General features: G+C 60.3%; 1 protein-coding gene across 3 annotated transcripts; it reads right to left on the bottom strand.

Moving 5' to 3' along the window:
• Positions 1-1,107: 1,107 nt before the first annotated feature.
• ARPC1B (actin related protein 2/3 complex subunit 1B) lies at positions 1,108-13,913 on the bottom strand. 3 transcript variants are annotated; one of them, XM_021085573.2, is made up of 10 exons: positions 13,861-13,913; positions 7,192-7,268; positions 6,414-6,518; positions 5,775-5,997; positions 4,890-4,997; positions 3,688-3,894; positions 3,524-3,599; positions 2,440-2,645; positions 1,727-1,817; positions 1,108-1,435 (listed from the first exon to the last, which is right to left on the bottom strand). In XM_021085573.2, exons 2-10 carry the CDS (start codon positions 7,253-7,255, stop codon positions 1,397-1,399), a joined length of 1,119 nt encoding a protein of 372 aa, XP_020941232.1. In that variant the 5' UTR covers positions 7,256-7,268; positions 13,861-13,913; the 3' UTR covers positions 1,108-1,396.
• Positions 13,914-17,036: the final 3,123 nt, after the last annotated feature.

Genomic DNA, 17,036 nt, shown 5'->3' with positions numbered 1-17,036 from the left:
CACCCCACAGGGTTCAGTCCCGGGCCTGGACCCCTGGCTTCTGAGCTGGGAGACACCTCAGGGGCCAGGGACCTGTACGCCACACGAAGTGTCTTGTCCTCCAGCTGCCCCCTGGTGGTGACAGCCTTGGTTTGGGTGCATGACTACTAGGTGTCCCCTCGTTCATGGCAGGATGGAAGTTGGGCACCATCATGTGGGTGCCTGCAGACTCGGCCACAGCGCTTGTCCTGCTTATGCACCCTTCCGAGAGGGCCACCACCTCCTAAACAGAGGTGTCATTTCCACGCAGTCCTGAGAGGTGACTGGGTGCCAAGCAGGGACTTGGTAAAAATAAGGGGAACCGTGTGGCCTGAACTGTCTCCTGGGCACTGAGGGTTTTTATCTCCTGATTTAAAATCAGTGGGTTTCCTCCAAGGAGAGTATCCTGAGAGAAGGCCCTAGCACAGTGGGGGAGGAGGCAGCTTTAGGTACCGTTTGTCCTGCAGATGTGACAATTAAAGAGAGTGATAAAATTCATTCCCTAGTGAGACTAAGAGAAAAACGTCATTACCTCAATAGGTAACTGAAAAGCATGTGGCTAAACAAAAACACCTTCTGAGTATAACAGGGATGGGGAAAAAATCATCCTGAGAAATGAGCAATTGGGAGTTCCCACTGTGGTGCAACGGAATCCGTGGTGTCTTGGGAGCACTGAGACACAGGACCGATCCCCAGTGGTTAAGGGTCCAGCACTGCCACGGCTGCGGCTTAGGTCGCAACGGCTGTTCAGATCCGATCCCTGTCCTGGGAACTCCATATGCCGTGGGTGGCCGAAAAAGAAGAAAAAAGAGCCATTATTAGAAATCAACTGCAAACATCGAGGGAGAAGTTTCCATTAAAGCCCAGAACCGGCCTAGAATGTGCAACCGCCTGTCTAGGAGTCCAGCAGCAGAATGAGTGGCGGGAAAAGACATCCGGTCCTGGCAGCTCCCAGGCTGGACTCCACGCAGGGAGGAACCACACTGGGGAGGTTTAACCATCTTGGGTGTAACGAGCAGTTTTGCTGGCAAGCAAAAGTAAGCTACCAAAGTTCTGCCCAAACTAACTCTCCTTCTAGACACAGGAACGTTGTCTCTACAGCTGCATTTTTATTACCACCTTGTTTGAAGCAGTTCGTGACCAGCAGAGTGCTTGGGGGACTTTTTTTTTTTTTTTTACAATAAATGAAAGCATTTCCTTAAGAAAAAGGCAACTGTTCCTTCAATAGGTAAGAAAAGCCTCTCCCACCCCCCACCCCCAGGGAGCAGCATCTGTGGGGACCCGGACTGGTACCCTAGAAACATTCAGCACAGCGATCCTTAGCCTTCCCGACCCTCTTCCCCCAGCAGCTGGGATGAGGGCGCAGACGCCTCACGGGTCATTTGATCTTGAGGTCCTTCAAGGCTGACTCCAGGCTCTGGAAGGAGACAGAACAGACAGGCTGGTTCTCAGCTGTGCTGCAGACACCCTACCGAGGGACCTGAGCAGGGACAGGGCACCTGGTCTTCGGATTCAGGCAGACCTGGGTTTGGATCCTAACCCTAAAGAAAGGTGCCAAGGCCCAGGTGGCAAGGGGCTACCGCTCCACCCCCACCCCCAGGCCCCCCTCCCATCACGTGCCCTTCTGCAGGAATGAGGGACTGGGGCATCCCGGCCTGCTGCCAGGGAGAACGGGTGGGGGAGGGGAGAGGGCCCGGGGTGGCCTCACCTTCACGTCCCAGATGCTCATGCCACCGTCCATGCCCGTCGTGCAGAACTGCGAGCACTTGGCCTTCCCTCCACTGAGCACAGAGATCTGGCTGCAGAGGGGAGGAGAGCTTTACAGATCCCCGCCTGTGCCCATGCGAGACTCCCACCCACCCTGCCCTCCAGGAGCTCCCGGACTTCTGGGGGAGCCTGCTCCAATGAGGGACGTGTGCCCAGCAGGGACAGCCCAGCAGGCGGGCTGTGAAGGATCCCAGGACCCGGCTCCTGCGCCCGCTTCAGGGATGCGCAGTAGTGGGCAAGGAGCGTGCCAAGAGCTCAGGACACGCGTGGCTGGGGCTTAGAGTGACAGAGGCGTGCTACCAAGTGGAAACGAAGCCACACTTCTCCCTGTAACCTGCCGTGGGGTGGACCCCTGTGGCTGGCTTGGAAGGACCTGGCGGGGGGGTGGGGGGGGCGCTCCGGCCCCGTTTCACTCCAGTTCCTCAAGGAGGTGCCGCCGGGCCCTCAGTCCCGCCCCGCTCCGCCCCTCCAGGTTCTAGAATGAGACCCGCTTCCCCTGGGGCCCGCTGGTTACCGCCTGGAGACCCCCGCCCTCCGAGGCCCCACAGCGAGGCTGCCTGCTCCGCGCTCCGCTGAGGCTCTTTTTGCGCAGCCTCGAGAGTGTGAGCCGCTTCCGAGGCGGCGGGTGGGAGCGGAGCCGCCCGGCGCGCTCACCTGACGCTGTTCTTATGCAGCGAGTCCAGGCCCGCGCCCGCCGCCGCGCTGCCCTCCGAGCTCGCCTTCTTGTCCAGGTTCTGGAAGCGCTCGCGGGCCGTCAGGCCGCGCTGCGAGCTTTGCTTGGGCACGTCCAGCCGCCCCCCGAAGCTCAGCGTCCCCGCGGCGCCGTCGTAGGTAAACAGCACCGGGAAGCAGTCGTGGCCCTGTGGCGGGGCGGGGTGCCCATGGAGCGCCGGCCGAGGGCAGGCGCGGCGCCCCGTTTTCCACCAAGGGAGATGGGCCCAAGGGGAGGCACAGTGGGGGGACGGGGGGTAGGGGGCAATCCAGCCATGAATCTGGGGGTCCCAGAGGCCAGATTCAGAACCTGGATGCAGCACCAGGAAGCGGACGACAACTCAGAAACAAAGCCACCCACCCTAGGTAGAGTAAGAGGGACCAGATGTTGGGGCTGAGCATCTAGGAGCAGCCCCTCCACCAGTAAGGCCAGCTTCTAGCTGAGAGCGCTTGTCTGGGACTCCCCTGGGACGTCCTGCTGGGACGGTTACATTTGCTCTGGGAGAGACCCCACAGCTGGACGTGTCTCTAGGCAAAGCAGGCCTGATCTCCCTCTGGGAGGGTAGGTTTGCTGAGGCCTGAAAAGAGGCTTGCTAGATGGGGGGCCGAGTAGAATATCCAGTAGAACTGTCCTCCCGCTACAGGTACCCATTCCTGAGTGAGGTGTGGCCTTGTCACTTGCATGGGCCAAGAGGATGTACACAGACAGGTTAGGACCCAGGGCCCAGGTCTCCACTTCCCCCGCCTCACCCCGGAGACAAAGCCTCCATCTACGGTGAGCAGAGGCCCCACCCAGCACCCACGCTGGACATTCAAACTGAGCGAGAAATACACATTTACCGTGTGGAGCCACTGCAACCGGAGATTTTTTTAACCTATTCTGACCAATAAAGATGGATGGATGGATGGATGGGAGGGAGACAAGAAGGACGGAAAGCAGAAGCGGGGACAAGCAGAGAGCTGCCTGGGCATCTCCAGGCTCTCTGGGAGACCTGCGGTCACCGGTGACTGCCCCGTCCCCCCTTACCGCTGCCACCAGACTGTTTTCCGTGATGAAGGTCAGAGCCAGCAGTGGTAGCGTTTCAGAGGCCAGAGTCGCCACGCTGAGTGAGAGAGAAATGTGAGTCCCCCCGGCCCCTCGTGTCCAGCACCTTGGTTGCCGCCCCACCTGCTCAGGTGACCTGTACTCACGCCATCTTCTTGTCGGCATCAGCCAGGCACACGGTGCTGTCATGACTGACCCAGGCCACGCGGCTACCACTGGCTGAAAAGCAGACGCCGTGCACCCAGCCGCAGCTACTGCTGGACTCAAACATCAGCTCCCCGAAGGGCATCTTGGAGCCCCAGGGGGTGGGTGCTGGCCGCTCCTCCACCTCCTTGATGTAGGCTGAGAAGATCCTGCCAGGACAGGCAAATTAGAGGGTGACTGGGCGTCTGGGAGGGGCCCCACCAGGGACTCCCTCTCTCAAACCGGCCCGGCCAAGTGTGTGGGTGCCCGAGCCAGCTTTTCATGACCTGCACCTTCACGATCACCGGGACACGTCTGGGTCCAGGGACTCCCAGGGCCCTCGAGCCCACACCTGTGGACTGACCAGCCACGGCTGACGCAGCCCAGGACATGTGCTGGTGCCCCTCATGCTGGCCCCATGCTCCACAGCCAGTCCTTAGCTTGCCTCCTCCCTCCTGCCCTGCACCTTGGACCAATCCCGCGTCCACTCCTGCCCAGCCCTCTCCCAGCGTAACCCTCATCTCCATCCCGGGGCTGCCCGGCTCACCTGACAGATCAGGGTGCCAGCATACCAGCGCCCTACCCAGCCACCCACGGGCCGCATCAGGACACCACCCTCCTCACGCCTGGGCCTTGGGTGCCTGCTGTGGCCTCCTTTCCCAGGGGGAGATTCAGAACCCCCAGGCTGTCTGCCTGGAACTGAGAGCCAGAGGCCTCGGGAGACCCAGAGGTGCTGAGCCCAGAAGTGACAAGCAGCCAAGGGCGATTGGAGGTGCTACGTTCCAGGAGTCAGAAGAGCGAGGCAGGGTTTGTCCCAGTCTATCAGTCATTCACCCCTCAGTGTGAAAAAGTACGCCCCACTCATTCTCCTTCAGCTGGAAGGAAGGGGAGGGAGGTTCTAATGGACCCAAGACGAGGGCCTTGGAAAGAAATCTTGCTGCCATTCAGAGGTGGCAAGGGGGCAGGTCCCGCGAAGACTCCCCAGAGGCTGGAGAGAGGACCCAGGGACGACCTTCACAGAGCAACACCTCACAGAAGCTCCACTGAGGCCCCGGGACACCCTGCCAGCAGGAGAGCTGGTCTGGAAGGTGGGGCGCGGGACTCTCAGGATGGGGCTCCCCTGCACCCTCCGATCCCCATCCCCAAGTTGGTGGGAGGGCCTCACCGGCACTTGAAGTCGCAGGAGCCGGCGGCCAGGAGCACGTTGTTGGGGTGCCAGTCCAGGCTGAGGACGGTGGAGCGAATGGGCTTCTTGATGTGCTTGCACACCCACCTGGACAGGGCAGCCGAACAGGGAGCAGGGGGAGAGGCTCAGACGGGGCACCTGCCCACCTCGCTGCCCCAGAGGCTCGGGCTCCCACGGGGCCCTGCAGGCTGCATAGGAGTCCCAGGAGGGCAGGGCCAGGCTCTGGCAGCTCAGGCGGGTGATGGGCAGGCTCTCACCCAGGGTGGGAACTTCAGCCCTGGTCTCCTTTAAGCCCTGCAACAACTCTGGGGCAGGCTCAGTAAGGAGAAGTCACGTGGCTGCTAACTGGCCAGGGTGGGATTTGAACTTGGGTCTCCAGGGCTCCAGCCTGACCTCCTGCCTGGCCTCTGCTCTCAGGGACCCAGGGGAGAAGATCATGGCGTGACTGGGAGCCTGTGAGTGGGCCCTGGAGCGGGACAGGCTGGGCGTCTTGGGCAAGTGATTTGCCCCAGAGCCTTTGCTCACCTGTAAGGTGGGGACGGCAACAGACGCCGGTCCAGGGGGCTGCTGGGGGCGGGGCGTCAATGCCAAAATGTGTGCAGAGTTAGTGCCACCCTGCAGAGGCAGCCCTGGTGTGGCCTGTGCCCTTATGACTGAGACGGGGCAGTGGGAGGGCCAGTGGCTGTGCGGGGAGCCCCTCGCCTCACCTACGAGGTCTGGAGGGGACACCCTTCCCCAGGGACATATGAACAGGGGTCTGGATACCCCGGCCAGTGCTTTTTGGGACCCTCCTGTCGCACCACCTCTTGATCTGCAGCCCCAGGTACCCCCCTCAGCCCACTCTGGCCCTGCCCGGGCACCCACCAGTCATTTTCCTGCTCAAAATAGCAGATGGAGATGACACGGGAGCCACTGCCCACAGCGAACTTGTTCTCCTGGGGGGCCCAGCGCACACAGCGAGCAGCGCGGTTGATGCGCAGGATGACAAGGGTGGGCTTCCACGTGCGGCCCTTCAGCGTCCACACGTAGGCGTTGCGGTCTGTGCCGCAAGTCACGATGCGGTTACTCTCAGGGGCCCAGTCAATGCCTACAGGGTGGAGAGGAGGCACTAGACTGAAGCCATCCAAGCAGATGTGGTTCTAACAGTGTCCACCCAGGAGGGGCTTAGAGGCCATAATAAGGATGGACATTGCTCTGGGGGTGCTACAGCTCTCCCAACTATCACAAAACATGCAGGAAGACCAAGCCAAGAGACAGAAATGGGTCCTTAGTAATGCTGAGCTGCTGGATCAAGCGTTTCCTGAAGCCTGGATAACATCTGAGTTTTTCAGTAACATAAACCAATGCAATCCCTTTATAACTTCAGCCAGTTTGAATCAGGGTTTGTGCTACTTTTGACCCAAACTATCCAACCTAATACAGTGGGCAGGCCCTGTCCGGTCCAGCCCTGCCCCATCCCTCCTGCCTCCTTTCAAGAGAGTGACCCTAGCCAGCGCAACCTACCTGTCACCTGCCCATTGTGCTCCTTGAGCTCGTGCACCTGGACCCACTTGTTCCCACTCTTCTCGTAGATGTGCACCTCGTGGTTGTTGGGGCAGATGGCAATCTCTGCGGGAGAGACGGGCGGGTGCAGGGAGTGAGACGAAGCGTGCATGCCTGGCTCTCACCCCCCATGAGGAACACCCTGGACAGGCCACCAGATCAGTTACCTTGTCCTTTGCAACTCTCTGCCTGGGAGGAGCCCCCTGAAGCCCCTCAGGTCCTGCTGGGCCCCCCCTTGTGACACCTCCGCAGGGGCTGACAACCGCTTACCCACACCCGCCACCCCCGATGCCCCAGGCAGTCTTGCCACTTCCGGGAGCTTGCACCTGCTTCCCAGCTCCAGCCACAGCCCTGCTGGCTCTGCCGCTTCGGGGCCTCTCACCTGCTGTGGCCTCAGCAGGCTGGCCCCTTCACCTCCTGTAAGCCTCTGTGCAAATGTCACCTTCCCCTGAAAGGCCCTCCCTGGTCATTTTTCCTAAACCAGCACCTCTGCTCCACCACTTGGCCCTCACCCTGCAGGTCTCTTTAGAGCTGACCTCACTGCAGGTCACATTTCTCTCCCCAGCCTGAGAGCAGAGGGCCTGGTCCCTGGAGGGGCGCCCAGCACAGGTGAGGCTGGGCTCTCGCCTCCACCTTCCATGGCCACTAGTCTTGCTGCCCTGCTTGGGTCTCCCCTCCCAAAAGCTCAGGGTCGGAGGTGAAGCCTCTCCCATCATCTCGGGGAGGGCGGGGCACTCACGGGTGCGGTCCTTGTTCCAGGCGTGGCAGCTGATGGGCTCCACCAGGAAGCTGTGATAGGCCATGGCTGCTCGGCTCCTGTGCCCAAGGCAGGGAAGAAAGCCAAGTCAGCCAGGCCCTGCCCCGGCCCCTGCCTTGCACCCTCCTTCCCTCCTGGGGCCTCAGTGTCCCTCCGCAGCTCTCACAGGCTGTCTCTGAGGCGCCAGGGGACAAAGACAAAGGATGGATGAGGACTGGAGGGCACGGGGCAGTGGGTGAAGCCACGACCGTGAGTGGGGCGTGCTGGGACGCTCCCCCACATCATCACTCATCTGTGCCTCAGATTCCTCATGGGTGGACCCCCCCTCTGCCCCCCCCAGGATGAAATTCAACAATCCCAGAAACGGAGAGTGGTGCCCCGCCCCCAGCTCAGCACCCCACCCCCGCCTCCCCCCACCCCCGGGCGGGTCCTGGTTAGCCTCCCTTCACCCTCACCCCCAGCCAGCTCTGCCCACCTATGCCCCCATGCCAAGATGGGCCACCTCTCCCAGCAACTGTCCTTTCAGGCCCCCCCGCCTCCCGAGAGGGTGTGACTCCTCCCTGACTCAGCCTGTCCTGCTGAGGGGAAGCCACATGGCGCCCAGGTGAGTGTCCCCAGGACCCTGGCTGCCTCTGCCATCAGATGCCCTGCCCCCCCCCCAGGGCTGCTGGGGGCCCCCTGCTATTGGATCTTCGTGCTGAACCCACACCCTGAGGCCAGTCTCTGTGTCTGGAGCGCACCAGGCCTCCTGGCCTTTGCACACGCTGTTCCCTCTGCAAGAAAGGCCACAGCCTATGTGCCTTCGAGGCCAGCTCTCCCCACATTTCACTCCAGCGGGCTAGTCCCTCTGGGCTGCCAGGTGCCTGCCTGTTCTATTTGGCCAAGTCCTGCTCATCCATAAAGAGCCAAAGTCAGCATCACTTCCTCAGCCCCCCAGAGTTGCAGGGACCAGGGGTGGGGGGTGGGAGCCCAGCAGCACTGCTTGCCTGCTGTGTGACCCTGGGCACATCACACACCCTCTCTGAATCTCGATTTCCACATCTACAAGACGGGAATGGGAACCTTAGCCCCCAGAGGTGTGAGGCTGAAGTAAGATGACACACCATGCCTGGCACACAGTAGGTGTTCATGACACGGCAGCTCTTAGTCCATAACGGACGCGACGGCACCCATCTTGCTTCACCTGTTTAGGGGTGGGCCTCCCAGCCAGACCAGAGCCTCAGGCCTTCTCACTGGCTGTTCCCTCAGCCTTCAAAGCTCTTCCCCGCGCTGCCCGCAGGCGAATGGCTGCTGCCATTCAAGTCTTGCCCAAGGCCACCGCCTGCCCCACCCCCACACACCCAATTTAGTTTTCTGCACAGATAATGAATTCTCGAACATACGTTACCCTGTCCTCATTTATTCGGCCCGTTGCTTCCCCCACTGCTGGACTCTAACAAGCTTGATGGAGACACATTTTTCTCTAACTTGTTCACATTTCTGTCCCCAGTGCCTAAATGCCTAGTGCATAGTAGGTATGCCATAAATATTTGATGAATGCAATTGTTTATTGCCATTCATATCCAGCAGAGTATGTTAATTTTTTCAGGGTTTAAAAAAAAAAAAAAAAAAAATCCACACACCACTTCCTGAATGCGCCTTGTTGTCGACCTGAGCCCCGGCGAGCGGATGCGGAGGCTGAGGTTCAGCGAGGGGAAGCCACCCGGTGCCCAGGTGGGTGTCCCCAGGACCCTGGCTGCCTCTGCCATTAGATGCCCTGCCCCCCCCAGGGCTGCTGGGGGCACCCTGCTAGAACCATGGGGTCCCTCTCCTCTGCCAGCAGGGTCACTACCCAGGCCCTCTGGTAGGAAGAGCATCGAGTGAGGGCCCAGGCATGAGGGTGAAGATGCAGTTTCACCCAACGTGCTGCTGAGAACTCTCGGGCTTTAATTCATAGTGGAAAGTCCTGGAAAGTTCCTAAAGCAGCACAGGGCACACGCACATGAGTACGCGCAGGGCCGGGGGGGGGGGGCCTCACATCTAGAGCAGTGCACATGTGCGGGTGCAACACACACACACACACACACACGCACGCACACCCCACCCTGGCCTCTCTCCTTATAAGGCCTCTTTGTGTAAAGCAAAGGCCCCGGAAGTGGCGCTGGAGCCGCTGGCCGGGTCAGCAGGACCGACAGTGTCTCCCCGAGGCTTCGGCTGCATCTGGGGACCAGCCTGGCCGGGCAGGGGGTCAGCCATGTCCACAGCGCAGATGACAAGACTCACGAGCGGGAACGCCACGCCTGCCCACCAAGCTGTCTTCATCTGCCCACCCCCGTCTCCCAAGGTCACCAATGTGGGAGGGGGTGCTAAGGCCGAAGCCCACTTCCCAACGCCAGCCCGGAAGGCAGAAACCCTGTGTGGCTCCAGCCCAGGGGTCCCGGAACAGAACCCAACTGCCCAGCTCCAACTGTCATAGCCTCGTCGTGGGGCCGGGCAGCTCTGCCCCTTGTGGGGACTTGGGGAGGGATGTGAGGGCTAGGCTGTGACAGCCCCTCTAGTGATGTTTCCGAGCTCCAGGCTATAAGGATGGAGAGGCCGGGTCTGCGGAGGGCAGCAGCCCCCACGCTAGCAAACAAGGCAGCTGAGGGCTTGGGGCCCCTGGGCATCATTTTCTGGGACCCAAAGGTTCTCAAGTGGGAGAGGAAGGGGCTGGTGAAATGCCACAGTGCAGGGGGACAGGCTGGGGAGGGGGGTGGCGTTCAGACCAGACCTATCAGCCAATCACACTGTAGCATGAATTCAGACAGAAATACTCCCTAGCCCACCGACCCACACCATAAAGGAGGGAGGGGGTACAGGTGAAGGGAGTGGGAGAGAGGAAGCTGGGTTTCCCCTTTTTCATAACTTTTGCAAAGCAGCTGAAACCAGCAGGGCCTCCGCGATGACTCCCAACCCCCACAAGCTACAAATGAGGAAGTGGGAACCCAGGGAGGGGCGTGGCTTCCCCAGCCACTGCAGCCTCCGGGTCTCAGGGATCATGGGACCAGTCTGCGTGGTCAGACCCAGGAAGGCAGCCTTCGTACCAGGCCACCCCGCCACAGGAACTGAGACTTCATCATTCCCAGGAAAATCCCTACCTGCCAAGGGGGGGTGGTGCCACCAGCCAGCCACCCCGCTGAGGCAGGTGCCCTGGGGGCTGATCTCTGCCCAAGTGTGCAGACAAGGCAGGCTGAGGCCAGAGCCTCCGGGACAACCACCCACTCATCACTGTGACCCTGGGAGCTAGCCCTGCGCACCCCTTTGTTGAAGACAGAGAGAGGAGGGGCTCTGGCGGTGGCCTGGGACTGGGAGCCACATCACCCTGGAAACAGAGTGAGGCTGGTAGCGGGGGAGGGCACAGGCCAAACCCCAACAGACTCCCCAGGCTGGCTCCTAGCTGCCCCCACCAGCCCGGAGCCAGGCTCCCTCTATGCTCCCTGAAGCACTTCTCCCACTTCTGGCACACAGTGGGTGCTCAGAACGGATAGATGGGGAATGACCCAGGGCTGGGGTGCAAGGGTGCTGAGAAGAGCAGCACGACGGCCTGGAGGGGCACGGGTTTCCCTGCAGAGGATGCCAAGGACGTGGATATAAGACATGGAAATAAGATCCACTGGCCAGGGACATTTGTTTTGTTCACTGACGCATCCCCAGTACCAACGAGAGTGCCCAGCACATAGTAGGTGCTCAATAAATATTTCTTGAATGTGGCTGCATGAATGAATTATATCCTTTCTTTCACATCTATCTTGGGGTATATTCCTTATCAACCATGCTCTATTATTTCAGTGGTACACCGAAAGTGATTTGTAAATATTTACTGGGGAGTATGGGCTCAAGTTTTTTTTTCCTGATAGGGTCAGTGATCAGAAAAGCTTGGAAATCTCCCATCGAAAGGGTTCTCTCTGAGGATGTGGGGAGAATACAACTCGCTTCCAATGCAAAGCAAGCCAGGCGAAACCCACAGCTGCCCCACCACGGGTCTCAGGCCTCAGGTCCCTTCGTTACACGCTGGGTTCCAATTCTGACTCCCTCCATGTTGGCTGGGTGCCTTCTGCCAATGCTTCCCCCACATCTCTATCCAGAAAAGGCTGGGGCTGGACAAGGCACTGGCTGGAGGTTCTTTCTGGCTTTCAGAAAGCCTAGCCTTTTGGCAGCCCCCCCTTCTCTGAATCCAGAGGTTTGGCTGCATTTGAGACGAAACCAGGCAGGAGCTGCCTGGAGCCAGGATCTCTGCTCTACAAGCACTCAGGGAAGTCCCCACCCAGCTCAGATGCTCGCTTGAGGGAGCTGCCAGCAAGCCATTTTGCACAAGGGCTAAGCTGTTACTTAACTTCCTGATGTGTGGGGGACAGCCTCTTGCCCCCCAAAAGACCAGCCAACCCCTTCTCCCCAACTCTGCTCTTGAGGTCTGAGGAACCAGGCAAAGTCAAGAAACAAAAGAAAATAATCATAAGGCACCATAAAGAACCAGCTAGCACAGTCCAAACAAAACACAGTTGAAAAACACACAAAACTCAGTGCTGGCAAGACTGCGGAGAAATTCTCATTTGTTGCTAATTTGTTCCACCTTCCTGAAGAGCAATGTGATAACACTCAATCCAACCAACTGGGTGGGAACAGACAGAACCAACAACACAAACAGGAAGTTAAAAATCGTTAACACTCTTTGGTGGCATCAATTCATTTTGATGCTAAAAAAAGAGCCACTGGCCTTTTTTTGTTTTGCTTTTTTAAACAAACATGTTCATAACAACCCTCTTTATAATGGTGACAGGACAGAAAAATCCAGATGACTACAAATATGGAAAGAGAGATAATGATATTAACATGCTGGGATAAGACCTATGCAAACACATATGTAGTTTAACTTACTTGGCATTTTTAAATGGTCAGAATTTATCCAGGACTTTATTTTTATTTTATTTTTTTTTGGTTTTAGGGCCGCACCCACAGCATACGGAGGTTCCCAAGCTAGGGGTTAAATTGGAGCTACAGCTGCGGCCACAGATATAGGCACCACAATGTGGGATCCCAGCCTAGTCTGCGACCTACACCACAGTTCACAGCAGTGCCAGATCCCTAAACCACTGGGCAAGGCCAGGGATCGAACCTGCATCCTCATGGATCCTAGTCGGATTCGCTTCTACGGTGCCAAGACGGGAACTCCACCTCCAGGACTTTTGACACGCATTCTCTCTTTACCCACCAAAACTAGCCTAAGAAGTTGCTCTCGTGTTGGTTTTAACCTTCATTTTGTACTGGAGGAAACAGATTCAGGCAAAAACGAGGTTTTGCTCAAAGTCACCCAGCTCCTAAATGGTACAGCTGGGGATTCTGACCCCAAAGCTCAGAGATCAGGTTCACCTGGACCCTTGATAAATGCAGCCAGACTTGCAACAGCACCAAGGGCAGTAATAGCAAGTGCACACACACACATTCCCCCCCCCCCCGCCCCCGTGTGTACCTGGCATGTTGCCAAGTGTCTTACACACATGATCACGTTTAAGCCTTACAACTTGAAAGCCTCCCATTTTCTCCCCCCCCCTTTTTTTTGGCCTCACCCGCAGCACACGGAAGTTCCTGAGCCATGGCTCGAACCCATGTCACAGCAGCGACCCAGGCCGCTGCAGTACAACTCGGGGTCCTTAACTTGCAGTGCCGCAAGGGAACTCCCAAAACTTCCCATTTCCCAGATAAGAAAGATTGAAGCCCAGAAAGGCGGCTATCTTGCTAAGATCAGTGGCCAGTGATGGAAGGAGAAGCTGGGGCCCTTACCAGCTTCTGGTCCCCGTGGGCTCGCCGGCCAGGGGTGCTCTTAACCAGCCCTGCCCGCCAGACAGGAGGAACCCGGGGACAGCCTGGAATAACTGGACAGCCTCCGGCGAGGCGTCCGCACTAGGCTTGCTCCCGCTGCTCCATGCCAGTTATTACTGTATCGCTGTCACCGCCCGAGGTCCCGGCCCAGCCCTCGCCCTGGTCACGGTTCCGCGCCGCGGGCGAGGGAGGGGCCGCTCGGAACGCTCCGGTCCGGCGCCCGGTCGCTCGGGAGGGGGTGTCCCGGCGATCCCGGCCCTGACCCGACCCCTCAGACCAGGCCCGAGGGGCTGGGGGTGCGGGGAGGGCGGGCGGAGGGGGCGGCGGCCGGGAGGGAGGGGCGAGGCGGGCGGGGGCGCCAGCTCATTTCCCGGCTGGAGCAACCCGGAAGGCTGGAGGATGGAGGGGAAGTGACTGGGTGTGGGGCCCGCGCGGCCCCAAATAACGGGGGACACCGACTGCAGGGCAGGGGTGGCGGGGCGAGCGGGAGCGGGGAAGTCGGGAGACCGGGGAGGGGAGAGGCCAAGAGATCCGGGGAGGGAGGAAGGGGGAGGCGGACTTGCGGACCCGGCGCCCCACGGGCGCGGAGGGCCAGGCAGGAGCAGTGCGTTTCCCTCGCCCGCAGAAAGTCGCCCACCCGCACCCCGTGCCCCGCGCGTCCCCGCACCTCCAGGGGGGCCCCGCCCCACTTTTTCCCGAGCTCCCCGCGCCCCCACATCTCCTGACGGCCCCCCCCAGTGTCCTCCCCACCTGCAGGTGCCCCTTCCCGCGACCCCTTCCGCCCCCTCCCTCCGGGCCGCCCCCGTGCCCCCTCACCTCGGGGCACCACGGCCGCGGACTCTGGGCAGTCGACGCGCCGAACCGGCTCTGGGCCCCGCGCAGCGCAGCCACTTCCTCGTGGGCGGGGGGCGGAGCCTCCCAGCTCAGCCCCGCGGGGACGGGGCGGGACCCGGTCAGCCGAGGTCCCGCCCACCCTCCCGGGCCGGGGCTGCGTGGACCCCCGCCGCCCCGAGGGCGTCCGCCTCCCCAGCCCGTCCAGACACTTCGCGGACGGGGAAACGGAGGCTCGCGGAGGGGCGCACCGCCGGGCGAGGACCGGAGCCTGGGCGGCGCGCACGAGCCCCACCACCGCCAGTGGCGGGAGGGAGGGAGCGCTGGTGACCCAGCAACTTAGCTGCCGCTGCCGGCCTCCGGCCCGGCCTCGCGGGGACCATCTCTTCCTTCGCGAGCTGATGCCCCCTGGGCGCCGGGTTCGGGGTGTGGGTAGTCACGGCAGCCGAGGCGGCCCGCCCGCCGCCGGTGTCCTCACTGCTAAACGGGGGCTGCGCCCCCAGCTGGTCCAGCCCCTTCTCAGGGCCGACTTCCTGCCCCTCTTCCCGCCTTTAAGTTACCCCGCTGGCCTTGTAGCCGCCTGAATTGGGGCCTTGCGCCAGGCAGTCCCGAGGGGTCTTTCCATCCTTGCCCTCTGCCTCATCCTTGGAGATGTGGCCAGGCGGCGCGCAGGTGCAGGAGCCCCTTTCAGCTCGCCAGGCCCCCTTCCTAGGATTCAGCTCGGCGGGTCAGCCAGGCACGAAGCAGCAGCAGCAGAGGGGTCTGGGGTCTTCACGGATCTCAGGAGGTCCCCGGGCAGCCACCCCCCCATCCACCCCCCTCCCGCGGACACATGGTGTTACTTCTGCCCAGAGCACCTGTCCCATCCTGTCCCAACCTGGCCCACATCCCTCTATCCTGCAGGACAGGAGTGAGTGTCTCTCAGGTCACTTTGTCCTCAGCAGGATCCTGTGCTCACCTGTCCCAGCTCCTGTTACACAATTCCACCCCTGCCCGGGGGTTGGGAGGATTAAACAGTCCGAGGGTGAGGAGCACTTTGAGGTGAGCACAGGGGGTGGTCTGTGAACTTTAACCCCCATTAAGAGCACCTGAGCCTTCCTGGCTCTGAGGGGACACTGAGGACAGTGACCAATCGGCAGCCCCCCCAGCCCCCCCACCCCACCCCTGCCTTCCAGCCCTGGCAAATCCAAGTGATGGCTTTAATCAGAAGTTTCTGATGGTCTGTACCAGCAACCCCCTTCCCATGAGGGCAAGAGCTGCTTAATGCCGAGGCGACACTTTGTGTCCCTGGCTTCCACTTAACCCAGCCTAGTTTGGCAGACGCCCAGGAAATGAGCCCAGGTGGGATGGAGCCCCCACCTCTGATAGTACCCCCTCACCCTGGACTGTGACCTGGAGAGGGTCAAAGCAAAGCCCAGGACTCCAGATGAAGGGGGAGGGGAGAGCAGTGCCTTCCGGGCGAGATGCAGGAACCTAAGCGTGTAAGTGCAAAAGGCACAGGCAAGCTGCCGACCACGTGGAGGGCTGGCAATGGACAGAATCCAGGAAATGACCAGAGCCCTGGTTGACCTCTGACCTGCAGCCTGAGCCCAACCTGCCTCCGGGGGTTTCAGATCCATGAGCCAAGGAATCTCCTTTAGAAGCTGGTTTGTTAAGTTTTCTGTAACGCATCACGAAAATCAGCCTAACAAATACACACACCTGAGGACTGTCTTCCTTGCTGTGAAACTGAGCTGGTTTGATGAGAAGACTCAGGCTTAGTGGGAGCAGAAGCCGTGTTTGTACTAATCACGCGGCTCTCCCCGGGCCTCGAACTGTGCTTGGCACACAGGAGGCCCTGAGTAGTATCCGCTGAATGAATGAATGAACAAGTGGGGTGAGAAATTTGAACCAGATTCTGGCTCAGCCCCTTAACTGGCTTCAGGCCACTCTTGCTTTGCCTGGGTTTCTGCATCTGCAAAGTGAGCAGCACTGCCCGCCCACCGCCCACCTCACAGGCCTGCAGTCCCAGTGGGAAGACCAATAATACATGGGAAACACACCTCAAACTGGGAAGCCTTGGGGGTGTATTTGCAGCGGCTCCCTGGGGGGACAGTTTTCTAAGCCTGAAGTGGAACAAGTGCTCGCGTGAGGAGAACCTGGGGGTGGAGGGATTTCATCTGGAGTTCCGAGAACAGCTCCGAGCTTTCTGTTTCTTCCTGGAATCTGCCTCCCCCGGTGTCCTGGGAAGATGCTGAGCTCTCCCTGCGCTTCGGCCTTCTCAGCTGTCCCGGGAAGGCAGGCTGACGCCTCCAGGCTGGGGCTGGCCAACGCTGGGAGGCCCAGCCGGAGGGGCGGTGCCAGGTTGGGTCTCTGGGGTCGTCAAGGTTCCTTCTGACGCTCTGCTCCTTCCTGCCCCCTGCACTGGCCTTACTGCCTGCTGGGCACAAGATGGCAGCCTAGCTCCAGGCGTCTGGATGCAGGAGGCGGAGGGCTGGCCAAGGCTGTGGGAGGCCAGGGACAAAGACCTTTCCCAGAAGCGCCCAGCCCTGATTGCTGACCATGGGTCTCTCTCAGAGATCGAAGACCTGCCCCCCGGTACCCATGAGAAAGAGGGGAGACCCTGGGCCTCTTGCCCAAGGCCACACATGCATGTGAGGTGGCAGAAGCCTCGGAGGGCAGAGATTGGCCACGGAGGCACAGAGACGCCCACCATGCCTTGCCAGGGGCCCAGTCTGGGCAGGTCTGATGGGCAGCACATGGCTCAGCTGAAAACTGCCCCCCGCCCCCAAGGCATCACCAGGGGGTCCCCTCCTGGTTCCAATGACATCACCCTGCTCCTGAGTGTGGTGACGACCAGGCTGGGTCCCAGGGCCTCTCCCCTCCCTGCCCTTGCAGCAGGGAGCGTGCTTGGCAGCTTCCCCTGGCGCTCTGGACAGACCGCTGAGGTTCCAATTCAGGCTTTGTCGTCTCTAGAAAGGGCAATTTCGGTTGCAACCGTGCAGCGCTGTGAGGGGCGCACATGCCTCTGCGCGGCTCCCCTCATGCCCGGCCCAGCAGCCTTCCTCAGCGGCCCCCCCGCCCCCAGGCTCTCCCTGGATGGCTCTTTTGACCTTGACCCCCCCCCAGATAGACAGCCTGGGCCACAGGCCCATGTATGTCTGAAACCAAACTGACTACCT

Source organism: Sus scrofa, chromosome 3 (assembly GCF_054392235.1).
Source record: "Sus scrofa isolate SSC_HxYL_T2T_F1_AM1 chromosome 3, Sscrofa_HxYL_maternal_Yorkshire_Landrace_v2.0, whole genome shotgun sequence".
NCBI classification, from domain to species: Eukaryota; Metazoa; Chordata; class Mammalia; order Artiodactyla; family Suidae; genus Sus; species Sus scrofa.
Note: the sequence above shows the minus strand (reverse complement) of the source record. Positions and strands in the feature narration are given on the sequence as shown.

What these genes read in the sequence shown, in the direction of transcription:
- ARPC1B (XM_021085573.2), bottom strand. Translation starts at nt 7,255, where the DNA reads ATGGCCTATCACAGCTTCCTGGTGGAGCCCATCAGCTGCCACGCCTGG. An exon ending in CTGGAACAAGGACCGCACCC is followed by an intron (nt 6,519 to 7,191) that starts GTGAGTGCCCCG and finishes TCTCTCCCGCAG; the next exon opens with AGATTGCCATCTGCCCCAAC. An exon ending in CTGCATAAGAACAGCGTCAG is followed by an intron (nt 1,818 to 2,439) that starts GTGAGCGCGCCG and finishes TCCCCTCTGCAG; the next exon opens with CCAGATCTCTGTGCTCAGTG.